This window comes from Salvelinus sp. IW2-2015, linkage group LG28 (genome assembly GCF_002910315.2).
Source record: "Salvelinus sp. IW2-2015 linkage group LG28, ASM291031v2, whole genome shotgun sequence".
Classification (NCBI taxonomy): Eukaryota; Metazoa; Chordata; class Actinopteri; order Salmoniformes; family Salmonidae; genus Salvelinus; species Salvelinus sp. IW2-2015.
This window is the reverse complement of record NC_036868.1, coordinates 13,164,409-13,180,058: the sequence shown is the minus strand read 5'-3', so window position 1 is coordinate 13,180,058 and position 15,650 is coordinate 13,164,409. Positions and strand designations below refer to the sequence as shown.

Below are 15,650 nucleotides of genomic sequence, written 5' to 3'. Positions count from 1 at the left end.
GGTGGATGGCGTACTGTTACCTGGAGTAAGTGATTGGCGCTACCCCCAATTCGCAATCAAGCTGAATTTATTGTATCAGGTAGTAAAGCATAATGGGGAGACAAAAGACTTGTTACTCATACCCAGCCAGTATGTTAGGACTGTGTCGCAGCTTGCCCACACCCACCTGCTTGGKGYACACCTGGGGATGGAGAAAACCAGGGAGCGGATCGGGAACCGGTTCCACTGGCCCGGAGTCAAGCGCGCCGTGGAGGGCTACTGCCGTAGTTGCCCGGAATGCCAGATCACAGCTCTGAGGGTGCATTATAGAAACCCTTAGGTTCCCTTGCCCATTATAGGAGTGCCATTTGAGTGGGTGGTAATGGATCTGTTGGGTCCATTGGTGAAGACCGCGAGGGGACACCAATACATCCTGGTAATCGTGGATTACACCACCCCTCACGCAATGTTTTCATTGCGCGAGGTACCCCAAGCATCCATGGGTTCTCCCCCTTTGAGCTGCTATATGGCCTTCGGCCCCGCAATGAGGGAAGACCTCAGCCCGACCCAACGACAAGAGCTCAGAGAGTTGGTCCAGCGGAATGGAATACGGCCGTGTTCTCCGAGGTGCCGGGGCGCACGGATCTCGTGGAACATCATATCCACAAACGTCTGGGAGAAAAAGTGCGCAAATGGCCATACCGGATACCAGAAGCCCGAATGGTGGCGGTCCAGCGGGAAGTGATGACAATGCTAGAAATGGGGGTACTGGAGGAGTCACACAGTGAGTGGTCTAGCCCGTAGTGCTGGTTCCGAAACAAGACGGAACCGTCTGCTTCTGTAATGACTTCCGGGGCCTGAACGAGGTCTGTAAGTTCGATGCCTACCCCATGCCCCGGGTGGACGAACTAATCGACCGCTTGGGGATGGCAAGATACGTCAGCACCTTGGACCTGACAAAGGGGTACTGGCAGGTGCCACTGGTTGCGGCCTCCCGGGAGAAGACTGCCTTCTCCACCCCGGGGGGCTATACCACTACCGGGTTCTGCCTTTCAGGCTCCACGGGGCACCAGCGACCTTTCAGCGACTCATGGAGCGCGTCCTGCGGTTTCACAGTGAGTACGCAGCTGCTTATCTGGATGACATAATTGTGCACAGTGACAGTTGGGAGTCACATCTTTGTAGGTTACAGGCCGTGGTTGATGCGCTAAGGGATGCAGGTCTGACCGAGAACCCYCACAGGTGCAAGCTGGGCTACACCGAGGTGGAGTACCTGGGATATCAGATCGGTAGGGGAAATGTGAAACCCCAAGAAAAAAAACCCGCTGCCATTAGGGGATGGCAGGTCCCCCGAACCAAGAGGCAGGTGAAGTCATTCCTGGGATTAGCAGGGTCCTACAGTAGATTTGTACCTAACTTTGCCACAATAGCTTCTCCCTTCACCGACTTAACGAAGGCACAACTACCCCAGACGGTGCAATGGACGGAGGACACAGAGGCGGCGTTCCAGTCCCTGAAGGATGCACTATGTTCGCACCCGGTACTCGTCACCCCTACCTTCTCAAAAAACCTCCTGGTCCAGACAGACGCGTCTGAAACAGGGGTAGGGGCCGTTTTGTCCCAAGAGCACAMCGCGAGGGAGAACGGGGAGAGACCGACACCAAGCAAAAGTAGAGGAGAAGGACCGCGCCAAACCCAAGTAATTTTCTTTGTTATGTTGATTTTCTGTCCTAGTAAAGTTGTTTTTGTGGACTAAAACCTCCCTGTCTCTGTGTCAATCTCTGCACGCCCACGGTTTACCACACTGTCTACACTCTTAGTCATAAAGCTGCTATCTAGGAACCTAGAAAGGCGTTCTTCGACTGTCCCCATGATAACCTTCTTGAAGAACCCTTTTTGTTCCATTGTAGAACCATTTCCACAGAGGGTTCTACAGAACAGGTTACCTAACGGTATACCTACAACAGAGCTTCTACCATGGCACCAAAAGGTTCTCCTACTGCGGGACACTGAATAAATCTTTTTTTCTGAAGTGTACGTTAGCACTGTAATGCTGTTTTGAAAAGGGAAATGTTTGTTAAATGGGTGTATGAAGTTTGAATTCACTTTGATTTCTGTTTCGCAGATATGATCTTCATAATAATGTTGATGTTGTGATCTACTCACTCTACAAGTGTTTTGTTGAAGTACTCAGTTAGAAATATCATATTTGATCTGTTGTACTTTCTTTGTAAACTTTTCAACTGTTGTACTTACACATTTGTGTGCTGAAATGCTCAATTTATGTAGATTTGAAATGCAATAAGCTGACCTTACAGTAATGTGGGTCTGTCCTTTCACATGCTTCACAGCTTATATCCCACCTGTTCTTTGCCTCGAAACGGTGATTTTGTATCACAACATTTCTGCTGCTGTGGTATGCGGAAGCGGGCAGACAGAATTGGAGTCTAGTATATCATTACAGCTGATGACAGTGAAAAGACACAAGGAGATGGAAAGTGAAATAATATTTTTGTTGATTTTCGGTGCAGCTTCATTCAAAATTAAAAGCAGCCACTATTGTCGGATTCTTCATTCTTCAAAAAATAGTGTAAGGTTAATTTTACAATTATGGCATCCAGTCACAACACAGTGTGCTTTTTTGCCGCATGCTGGTATAAGTAGCTTGCTAGCGAACAGTCAACCACAGAAAGGTTACCAGTATCTTTGGTCATACATTCTGCTTGAGCTAGCTACAAACTAAAACCATTCCTCTTAGCTCCCAGGCGATTTTCGGGGTCCAGATTCAGCTATGATGATATGGTTGTTCAGGACATTCAGTAGTGAATATTTTTCTAATTTATACTGAACAAAAATATTAAAACACGACATGCAACAGTTTCAATGATTTTACTGAGTTACAGTTCATATTTGGAAATCAGTCATCTATGGATTTCAATGACTGGGAATACAGATATGCATCTGTTGTTCACAGATACTGTACCTTTAAAAAAAGGTAGGGGCGGATTAGAAAACCAGTCAGTATCTGGTGTGACCACCATTTGCCTCATGCAGCGCAACACATCTCCTTTGCATACAGTTGATCAGACAGTTTATTGTGGCCTGTGGAATGTTGTCCCATTTCCTGATATTGGCGGGAACTGGAACACGCTGTCGTACACGTCAATCCAGAGAATCATAAACATGCTCATGGGTGACATGTCTGGTGAGTATGCAGGCCATGGAAAAACAGAGCCATTTTCAGCTTCCAGGAATTGTGTACAGATCCTTGTGACATGGGACCGTGCATAATCATGCTGAAACATGAGGTGATGCGGTGGATGAATGGCATGACAATGGGTCTAAGGATCTCGTTACGATATCTCTGTGCATTCAAACGGCATCGATATAATGCAATTGTGTTCGTTGTCCATACCTTATGCCTGCCCATACCATAACCCCACGGCCACCATGGGGCACTCTGTTCACAATGTTACATCAGAAAACCGCTCGCCCACACAACACCATACACGCTATTTGCCATCTGCCCGGTACAGTTGAAACCACGGATTAATCCGTGACAGCTCGTTTACGACACTAAACTGCAGTCAGGTCAAGACCCCGGTGAGGGCGATGAACACATAGATTTCTCTGAGACGGTTTTTGACAGGTTGTGCAGAGCTTTTGAGGTTGTGTAACCCACAGTTTCATCAGCTGTCCAGGTGGCTGGTCTCAGACRATCCCGCAGGTGAAGAAGTAGGATGTGGAGGTCCTGGGCTGGCATGGTTACACGTGGTCTGCRGTTGTGAGGCGATATGCAACGTCACACGAAGCCAGAAATGTAATATACCAATGGTAGCGTCTTATCATCTTAACTAATTTAAATATGTACCTCCTTAAAACCATCATCACGTGCTAACCCTAACCCTAAACTACACTGAACAAAAATATTAACGCAGCGTCAGCTCAGCACAGGTAGGCATCCACACTATAGCTAAATAACTTAGCAWTATTTAAAGACATTTTGCCAGCAAGACTCATCTGTTAGAATGTCTCATTTTAATTTGGGAAGATGGACAAGCAATACGTGGAAATGCATTATAACAAAGGCAGGTAGGCTACATGTAGGGATTAAGGATGCAGGCAGACAATGATGATGAAGTAGGCTTACAGCAAGAAGTAAAGAAAAGTTAGGTAGGTAATCAAACTAGGTAATTATTAATGATTTGCATTATCTCAATTATCATTCTGTCACTGCATTACAATAGACATTTGTTATAGCCTACAATTTKTATTGTCTTTGAAGCCAAAAACAGAACATGTAGGAAATACAGTGGCAAGAAAARGTATGTGAACCCTTTGGAATTACCTGGATTTCTGCATAAATTGGTCATAAAATTTGATCTGATCTTCATCTAAGTCACAGCAATAGAAAAACACAGTGTGCTTGAACTAATAACACACAAATTATTGTATTTTTCTTGTCTATATTGAATAGAGCATTTAAACATTCACATTGTAGGTTGGAAAAAGCATGTGAACCCCAAGGCTAATCACTTCTCCAAAAGCCAATTGGAGTCAAGAGTCAGCTAACCTGGAGTCCAATCAATGAGACAAGATTGKAGATGTTGGTTAGAGCTGCCCTGCCCTATAAAAAACAAACACAATTTGAGTTTGCAATTCACAAGAAGCGTTGCCTGATGAGAACCATGCCTCGAGCAAAAGAGATCTCAGAAGAATTGTTGACTTGCATAAAGCTGGAAAAGGTAAGAAAAGTATCAGAAACAGGACAACGACCCCAACACAGAAGTAAATCACACAAAATGGCTTCAACAGAAGAAAATATGCCTTCTGGAATGGCCCAGTCAAAGTCCTGACCTCAATCCGATTGAGATGCTGTGGCATGACTTCGAGAGCGGTTCACACAGACATCCCTAGAATATTGCTGATCTGAAAGTTTTGGTAAAGAGAAATTGTCCAAAATTCCTCCTGACCTGTGCAGGTCTGATCCGCAACTACAGAAAACGTTTAGTTCATGTTATTGCTGCAAAAGAGGGTCAACCAGTTATTAAATCAGGGTTCACATACTTTTTCCACCCTGAGCTGTGAATGTTTAACACGGTGTGTTCAATGACATGAAAACGTATAATTGTTGGTGGTGTTATTAGTTTAAGCAGACTGCGTTTGTCTTATTGTTGTGACTTAGATGAGAATCAGATCAAATTTTAATGACCAATTTATGAAATCCAGCTAATTCAAAGGGTTCACATACTTTTTCTTGCCACTGTAAGTTTTCAGATCCTTTGCTATGAGACACGAAATTGTGGTCAGGCGTATCCTGTTTCCATTGATCATTATTGAGATGTTTCAACACTTGATTGGAGTCCACCTGTGGTAAATTCAATTGATTGGACATGATTTGGAAAGCACACACCTGTCTAATATAAAGGTCCCACAGTTGACAGTGCATATAAGAGCAAAAACCAAGCCATGAGGTCAAAGGATTTGCCGTAGAGTTCCGAGACAGGATTGTGTCAAGCACAGATCTGGGGAAGGGTACCAAAAATGTCTGCAGCATTGAAGTTCCGAAAGAACACAGTGGCATCATTCTTAAATGGAAGAAGTTTGGAACCACCAAGACTCTTCCTAGAGCTGGCCCGCCCGGCCAAACTGAGCAGTTGGGGAAGAAGAGCCTTGGTCAGGGAGGTGACCAAGAACCAGATGGTCACTCTGACTGAGCTCCAGAGTTCCTCTGTGGAAATTGGGGAACCTTCCAGAAGGACAACCATCTCTGCAGCACCACCAATCAGGCCTTTATGGTAGAGTGGCCAGACGGAAGCTACTCCTCAGTAAAAGGCTCATGACAGCCTGCTTGGAGTTTGCCRAAAGGCACCTAAAGCCTCTCATACCATGAGAAACAAGGTTATCTGGTCTGATGAACCCAAGATTGAACTCTTTGGCCTGAATGCCAAGCGCCACGTCTGGAGGAAACCTGGCACAATCCAACGGTGAAGCATGGTGGTGGCAGCATCATGCTGTGGGGATGTTTTTCAGCGACAGGGACTGGGAGACTAGTCAGGATTGAGGGAAAGATGAATGGAGCAGAGTACAGAGAAATCCTTGACAAAAACCTGCTCCAGAGTGCTCAGACTGGGGCAAAGATTCACCTTCCAACTGGACACCCACTCTAAGCACACAGCCAAGCCAATGCAGGAGTGGCTTCGGGACAAGTCTCTGAATGTCCTTGAGTGGCCCAGCCAGAGCCTGGATTTGAACCCGATCTAACATCTCTGGAGAGACCTGAAAATAGCTGTGCAGCAACGCTCCCCATCCAACCTGACAGAGCTTGAGAGSATCTGCAGAGAAGAATGGGAGAAATTCCCAAAATACAGGTGTGCCAAGCTTGTAGCGTCATACCCAAGAAGTCTCTAGGCTGTAATTGCTGCCTAAGGTGCTTCAACAAATTACTGAGTAAAGGGTCTGAATACTTATGAATGTGATATTTCAGTTTTTTTTTTTTTATAAATGAGCAAAAACCCATTTTTGCGTTGTCATTATGGGGTATTGTGTGTAGATTGATGAGGGGAAAAAACAATTTAATACATATTCGAATTAGGTTGTAACCTAACAAAATGTGGAAAAAGTCACAATTGTGGACACACCTACTCATTCCAGGGTTTTTCTTTATTTTTACTATTTTCTACATTTTATAATAATAGGGAAGACATCAAAACTATGAAATTACACATATGGAATCATGCATTAACCAAAAAAAGTGTTAAACAAATCCAAATATATTTTATATTTGAGATTCTTGATAGTAGCCACACTTTGCCTTGATGACGCTTTGCCCACTCTTGGCATTCTCTCAACCATGATTCCATATGTGTTATTTCAWAGTTTTGATGTGTTCACTGTAGAAAACAGTAAAAATWAAGAAAAACCCTTGAATGAGTAGGTGTGTCCAAACTTTTAAATGGTACTGTATATATATATACAGTATATATAATGGTGTGAATAGACAGWATGGACAGAATATGAACAGGAGAGGTGTGTACAGCATTAGTTATATATACAAAACTATTTGGACACCCCTTCAAATTAATAGATTCAGTTATGTCAGCCACACCTATTACTGACAGGTGTTTAAAATTGAGCACACAGCCATGCAATCTCCATAGACAAACATTGGCAGTAGAATGRCCTTACTGAAGAGCTCAGTGACTTTCAACGTGGCACCGTCATAGAATGCCACCTTTCAAGTCAGCTTGTCAAACTTCTGCCCTGCTAGAGCTGCCCCGGTCAACAGTAAGTGTTGTTATTGTGAAGTGGAAACATCTAGGAGCAACAACGTCTCAGACACGAAGTGGTAGGCCACACAAGCTCACAGAACGGGACCGACGAGAGCTGAAGCGTGTGGTGAATGTAAATCGTCTGTCCTCGGTTGCAACACTCACTACCAATTTCCAAACTGTCTCTGGAAGCAACATCAGCACAAGAACTGTTCGTYGGGAGCTTCATGAAATGGGTTTCCATGGCCAAGCAGCCGCACACTAKCCTAAGATCACCACGAGCAATGCCAAGTGGCGGCTGTATTGGTGTAAAGCTCGCCGCCATTGGACTCTGGAGCAGTSGAAATGCATTCTCTGGAGTGATGAATCACACTTCACCATCTGGCAGTCCAATGGACGAATCTGGGTTTGGCGGATGCCATGAGAACTCTACCTGCCCGAATGCATAGTGCCAACTGTAAAGTTTGGTAGAGGAGGAATAATGGTCTGGGGTTCGGGCTAGGCCCCATAGTTCCAGTGAAGGGAAATCAACATGACAATGCCCCCGTGCACAAAGCGAGGTCCATACAGAAATGGTTTGTCGAGATCGGTGTGGAAGAACATGACTGGCCTGCACAGAACCCTGACCTCAACYMGATCGAACACCTTTGGGATGAATTGGAACACTGACTGCGAGCCAGGCCTAATCACCCAATATCAGTGCCCAACCTCACTAACGTCCTTGTGGCTGAATGGAAGCAAGTCCCYGCAGCAATGTTACAACATCTAGTGAAAAGCCTTCCCAAAAGAGGGGACAATTGACAATTGATACCGGAGCTCCGATGCAGTTTTCAAAGCACTACTGATCCGATGCAGTTTTCAAAGCACTACTGATCCGATGCAGTTTTCAAAGCACTACTGATCCGATACAACGTACCAATGCTCGTTTCAAAGTAGCAATATCAGTGATCAATGACGTTCGACACTTCGTTTGATCAGGTGCTTTTTCAAACCATGTGTTGCAAAATGCGAGATCCCACTGATTTCACTGTGGTTCCGGTGCTTTCTTCGATTCCAAGTTGCTTTCAAACATCGTCCTCTACTGTGCACCTTACTTAGAAATCTAGTTAGATTTTTTTTAAATTACTGCTCTTGAATGGTAGCGCAGCAGGTAGATTTGGGAACCATGGAACTCTCATAGCTGACAGGGTATGGGTCGAATCCAAGCTAAGGCACTCTATTAAAAATTGTTGTATGTGAAACCAGCACTTTTTAAGCTTCTGTCTTGAAGGTAGACTCAGGAATATGACATAAATGCAGAAAGTAAACAGTGGCTACATTTCTGCAACAACTAATACCATTGAAGTGCGATTGCTCAACTTCTCCGCTGTTTTGGTCTCGTGGCTACCTTGCTCTAACGACATGAAGCAAACCTGTGCACATGCTCAGATACTGTGTGAAGTCTTGCATCTTCGCTCATCCTAATATCTGCAGTGCTCCTCGTGGCAACATCATTTCGCAGAGTCTAACTTTAAGCATCCTAAATAATGCCATAGATTTACCGTTATTTAAAAATAGTAAACTTGAAGGCAAAAACTGGAAGCATGATGTTAAATGCCATCCTGTTGTTCTAACTGATTGTAGGCTACAAGCAGCCCAATTCTGGTCCTTTTTTCACGAATTGGTCTTTTGACCAATCAGATCASCTCTGAAAAAGATCTGATGTGAAAAGCAGTGATGTGATTATGTTTTATTATTATTGGTCAAAAGACCAATTTAGTGGAAAAAAAGATAAGCATTGTGTGTAAACAAAGCCTAAGGCACGCGACTAACCACTGCCACTGAGTTTGATTAATATTATGGGTAAAAAAAACGTATATGTGAACATCAAATTCTGATATTTATTGCTGACCAGCAGATGTTACTAATCTGCRTTGTGTTAAAAGCTCAGAGTAATGAACCATTTTTCAGCACAATTAGGTGAAGCCCAAAGAAAGCCTGAGTTTCCCATCACTAYTTTTAACAATAAATGAGTTGCTGAATCTTCTCTTCGCTTTAATAAGGTAACGTTAGTGGCCGTTGGCCTATGGCGGTCACAGTGTTAAGCCCAGTCCGGACTGTTTGTTTTTATCTCACATAAAACATTGGTGTAAGTTTAAGCCTTACAACTTCCCATGAGAGATGAATCTTACATTTTATCTCCAATATTGGGTCTGTAAACGATATAAATGTCTACTTAGATTTTGGGCTTAATACAGTACATTCAGAAAGTATTCACACCCCTTGCCTTTTACCACATTTTGTTGTGTTCAGCCTGTATTTAAAATGGATTCAATTGAGATTGTTGGTCACAGGCTTACACACAATACCCCATAATGTCAAAGTGGAATTATGTTTTTAGACATGTTTACAAATTAATAAAAAATTWAAMTCTGAAATGTCTTGAGTCGATAAGTATTCATCCCCTTTGTTATGGCAAGCCAAAATAAGTTCAGGTGCAAAATTGTACYTAACAAGTGACATAACAAGATGCATGGACTTACTCTGTTTGCAATAGTAGTGTTTAACTTAATTTTTGAATGACTACCTCATCGCTGTACCCCACACATACAACTAACTCTACGGTCCCTCAGTCGAGTAGTGAATTTCAAATACAGATTTAACCACAAAGACCAGGGAGGTTTTCCAATGCCTCGCAAAGAAGAGCACCTATTGGTAGATCGGTAAAAATGTAAAAAGCAGACACTGAAGAATCCTCTGAGCAAGGTGAAGTTATTAATTGCACTTTGAATAGTGTATCAATACACCCAGTCACTACAAAGATACATGCGTTCTTCCTAACTCAGTTGCCGGAGAGGAAGGAAACCGCTCAGGGAKGAGTTGAATGGTTGTGATAGGAGAAAACTGAGGCTTCCGTCTGGCCATAAAGGCCTGATTGGTGGAGTGCTGCAGAGATGGTTGTCCTTCTGGAAGGTTCTCCCATCTCCACAGAGGAACTCTGGAGCTCTGTCAGAGTGAGCATCGGGTTCTTGGTCACCTCCCTGACCAAGGCCCTTCGCCCCCCATTGCTCAGTTTGGCCGGGCGGCCARCTCTAGGAAGAGTCTTGGTGGTTCCAATCTTATTCCATTTAAGAATGATGGAGGCCACTGTGTTCATCGGGACCTTCAGTGCTGCAGACATTTTTTGTGTGCCTTTCCAAATCATGTTCAATCAATTTAATTTACCACAGGTGGACTCCAATCAAGTTGTAGAAACATCTAAAGGATGATCAATGGAAACAGCTGCACCTGAGCTCAATTCCGAGTCACATRGCAAAGGGTCTGAATACTTATGTAAATAAGGTATTTCTGTGTTTTTTTATTCATACATTTGCAAAAATGTCAAATGTGTTTTTGCTTTGTCATTATGGAATATTSTGTGTAGATTGATAAGGATATATTTTTTAATCCATTTCAGAATAAGGCTGTAAAGTAACAAAATGTGGAAAAAGGGAAGGGGTCTGAATACTTTCCGAATGCACTATATAGGCTATATGAAATGCATGCTCGGAGAAGTACAGAGCATACATTTCTAAGAAAATGTACTTCCTTCCAGAGTCTTTAGCGCTGCTGGGATAGTGTAAATAAAACTAGGCTGCATTATACACTACAATGGATATTCCAACCCTGAGCACCACCCTGTTCTGCTCAAAACCTTTTGTGCTGCATATCAATGGCTTCTTCCACAAAATAATTTTGGATTGGGTCTAGTCCCAAAACAGTCTGTGGTGTGCATGCGGACTAGCCTATGTGTTTTATTCAGTTTGAGAAGGAGAGCGTGAAGTAGAGAAGGAGGACCAGAGGTCAACTTTGAAAGCTTGCTATTACTATAATTGATTTGAAATAAAAACAATATGTTTCTTTCCCATTATGCATTTATCAGAGTTATTGACCTCACAATTAAACAGATTATAGTCATTTACATTGTGGTGCTGAACTTGAAGCGGCAGCACAATCATTCGGAAATGGACAGCTCATGGTGCTGAAAGTAGGCAACTTCGAGTAGCCATAATTAATTTAATCCGTCTTCATTTTAATTCGACTTTACAAACAGACTTTGTGTTGGACCCTATTTCTTAGTATTTAAGAAAAAAGAGGTAGGCCTACCTGTTTGACAGACGAACGTAGACTATAGACTGCTATCCATACATTTGTCGGCCAATTCCTCCACCCACCATGCACTCTAAGTAGCCTGGCTCTGTGTCAATGAAGGGTTGTTAAGTTAAACCAGGACTTGAAYTGAGGGGGTATGATAAGGTATGCCATAGGCCTACTTTTTATTAACAGAAAATGGCAAAAAGCATAGGCTTACCCCTTGTTATCTTAAGATTTTTAAGAAAATAAAACGGATCTGATTACAGTGCCTTCAGAAAGTCTTCACACCCCTTGACTTTTTCCATATTTTGTTGTGTTACAGCCTGAATTTCAAATATTTTTTGTCACTTGTCTACACACAATATCCCATAATGTCAAAGTGGGATTCTGTTTTTCAAATGTTTTACTAATTAATAAAAAATGAAAATCTGAAATGTTTAATACTTTACCTTGTCATAACAGCTAACATATCTTGTCATAATACATGATACATGACATACCTGTCATAATACAGTCATAACACTGTCATGACCCATATATTTACACCTGTTGTAAATTTATTACAATATTTTATGGCTGGTTATGACACCTACAAGGGTGTCAAAACCCACAAAACCTACCACACAAGGCAAAACATTCCATTACACCATAGCCTACTTGTCAACAGTATGGTTATGTTATATAACATTTTCAGAAATTGACCATGTTATATTATCATTGTAATTGTGCACACATTGATGTCACACATGCACGTACCCMAATGCYCTGTTGCTGATGACTGGAATGAATACAGGAGCAGGTTTCAGGAGCAGGACAAGCCACCGTCTGTTTGACTGATGACTGACATGAGGGCATATACGTGACAGGCCAGATATATGATAATGACGGTCATAATGCTTCTTGACTGTGTCATAAAGTGCATGTTCTTAGTCCAAGTAAAGTGACACAGGATGGTCATAATGCTTCATGACAGTGTCATAAAGTCTATTTTCTACAAGTTATTTAAAATATTACGAAAAAATTAACATGAYTGTATATACAATTCATTACAACCAGGCAAGTGCACAGATAAGGCTCTACTTGTGCCCCTTTGCCCTTCCAGACTCCAAAGTGCCCTTTTCAAAAAGTTGTGTGTCTTGATTGTTGACCATCAGCATTGGTGAGCAAAGGCGGGCCCACATATCCAGATTAGTCACTTGTTTCAGTTCCTTCAGTTTGGCCTGGCAAAAAGTTTATCATCCATATAAAATATAATTTTGCAATCTACTGAATCATCTTTCCCAGAACATTAGGCAACCTGGCGATTTGATGATTTTCATATTTCAGATAGGCCTAGTTTGGGTGGCTACTGGCTATATGTCTAAAATAGGCAGATGTAATATTATGGGATGAAGATGTAACATATTCTGGGGAATTTATTATGATGTTTGTGAGGAAGAACAGGGCTACTTGGCTGGCAATGAGCACTTTAGAGGCCGGCTGCCCTCCAATGTGATGACGCGGTGCAGACATAACATGCTTTCCATCCGCTCCTTCAACTTCTGCTACAAGTTGGCTGTATGATTTTGCTTGCTCTGGGCAACAGAGAAGTGACATGATCAAATCAAGTTTTATTTGTCAYATGCACCGAATACAACAGGTGTAKACCTTACCRTGAAATGCTTACTTACGAGCTCTTAACCAAGAAATAGAGTTAATCAAATATTTACTAAATAAACAAACRTTTWWAAAAAATCAAACCAATCAAAAGTAATACAAGAAATGTACATAACAATAACATACATAGCAAGAAATGTACATAACAATAACATACATAGCAAGAAATGTACATAACAATAAATGTACATAGCTATATACAGATATATCCATAGTTGATATTGACCGCTAACATGAATGTCTTTCAGCTCCAAATGCAGGTGTAAAACGTARTTTATTTCTGTAGCATATCTTGAGTTTTGAAAATGCATCACCGTGTGCACATGCACATTTGCGTGAACAGGGTTTCCTGTTTTCTACCACTCTGTTTTGGTGATCGCAGGTCAAAAGGTTTGAAAACCACTTGGATACATGATAATGGCAACAAATGGATTTGGGTTAGGTATAGTAATGGTAGGCTACAGAATTTCTAACAATATTTTATTTTGACTGGAATTGTGTTGGTCATKGTTAATAAGTGCAGCATTTAGTCCAGTTCAAAATAGTTTTGCCAAATACTCATCAGATTGGTCTGCTTTCTTCTGCTCTTGTAGTAATTGCTCAATGAGTCTTGTGGGTGCCTTTTTTTTACAGTGGTAGGTTTTGTGCGTTTTGACACCCTCATATAGGTTTCATAACCAGCCATAAAATAACGCAATATATGTGACAACAGGTTTAAATATATTGGTCATGACAGTGTTATGACCCTATTAGGACAGTTTATGACAAGTTATGTCAGCTGTTATGACATATTATGACATGATTAAGACTGTGCCATTACGTGTTATGACGCTGGGTGTCAAGTAAAGTGTTAACCTGAAATGTCTTGAGTCAATAAGTATTCAACCCCTGACATAATAAGATGAATGGACGAATGGCTAGAGAGACAGCGATAAAAACAACAGAAAATACACATTTCTGGGAGCATAACTCGAGAAGATGATTTATTTGACCCAGACAATTAGTAACAACACAGTCATTATGAGCTGTTTAACATGCTGATGGTAACAGAAACACGTAATGAATCACAGTCTGGTTTGGCAAACTAACACGAATGTCCCACCATGAGAACAGTCGTATAGTCAGTAATATAACAGTCATTTCTATGTCCTCTTTTTACCTACTATGCAACAATATATTGTTGTTGCGTTTTGGGCTTGAGTTGTTTCCTATTGAGATTGTGCTCTCAGCTATTTCTGCATTTTCGCTCAGTAGACAGCGGCAATAAGTTGTCAGGTAGAGGCTTTTGAACTTAGTGCTGCTTAAGCAGTACACAATTGGGTCCACTACACAATCCATGTAGGATAAAACCATGAGACCGTCAAAGACTTGAACAACTATAGCTTCTGCTTTGGGTAAATTCTCAACTCTCACAATCAACAGAACCATTCTAGCTATGGTACAAGGCAGGAAACAGAAAGAAAAGACCAGCATTACTGAGGTGACCAGAAACACTGCTCGACGCAGCTTGGTACTATCCCCTACGGTCTTCTTTTTTAGTCTGTTAACAATGCGGACCGTGCAGTAGACCAACACAAAGAAAGGGATGAGAATCTGGGTGAAAAACACAACCTCTCTCAGAGTGTCAGTGACATCCTCGACTAGAGTGTCATCTTCACGCCCATAACTATTACAGCACTCAAAGGACTTCAGCATGGTGGGGATAGTCAGGGGGAGCAGCAGTAGCCAGATGAGGAAAGAGATATGAGGAGACTTTGTTAAAGCCTTGGCAAAGTTCTTTTTYCCAGGATGAACCACATTGAAGTAGCGATCAAGTGAAATCACAGTCAGGAAGGCGATACTGGCTCCTCGGTTCAGAAACAGCATGAAGAGCATGGCTTTGCAGGTCACTCCCTCTGTACTCCGACGATTCCCGTTAAGAAAATGATACGCCTTTACTGGCAAACATATAATCAGAAGAACGTCAGCCAAGACGAGATTGAACAGGAAAATGTTGTTGGTTTTAGATTTCCAGAACTTCAGCTTGAAGATGAATAGATAAAGCACTGAGAGGTTGAGCGGCAGAGCCAGGGTGAATTCCATGATCATCACAGAGGCGTAAAATGTGTACAGTGGTAGATTCTCTGCTGTGCAGTTATCACTCGGATGGCCGTTCTCCATAGTTTTCATTATCGAAAGCTTTCCTCTGTACAGTCAGACTCTGTCCAAATCCTTAATGAGAAGGAAAAACAGTCCTCCAAAGTACTCAGCTCCTAAGATTTCCTTACTTTACATGAAAAGCAGGTCTGTTTGATGGTAGTCAAGCAAGGTCCTAATCCGTATGCAGACTTGGTGAAACTGAAGGACTGCATTTCAGTCTGGAAGTAATTCCCCCCAGCACGCAGACAGCATAGCACTCAGTTCAGACTTGTTGGTTAAGCACCTCCCATGCCTGAGTAGGCGAGTCACCACAGATCAAATAAATAAGCAGCTAAATCCCACTAGAGATTCAGGACATAGTCGAAAACATTGCATTGTGAAGAAGCGGACCGAGGGCTTCTCACACTAAATCTTCTTCTTGAAAAGGCAGAAGATTTCATGAAAAGTTAGTTTTTCATTATAATAAATAGAGCAAGTTAACTTAAACAGGCA

General features: G+C 42.2%; 1 protein-coding gene across 1 annotated transcript; it reads right to left on the bottom strand.

Moving 5' to 3' along the window:
* Positions 1 to 12,953: 12,953 nt before the first annotated feature.
* On the bottom strand, positions 12,954 to 15,388 carry LOC111954037 (12-(S)-hydroxy-5,8,10,14-eicosatetraenoic acid receptor-like). Its single transcript, XM_023973535.2, has one exon. The coding sequence runs from the start codon at positions 15,186 to 15,188 to the stop codon at positions 14,175 to 14,177; it is 1,014 nt and encodes a 337-aa protein (XP_023829303.1). The 5' UTR covers positions 15,189 to 15,388; the 3' UTR covers positions 12,954 to 14,174.
* Positions 15,389 to 15,650: the final 262 nt, after the last annotated feature.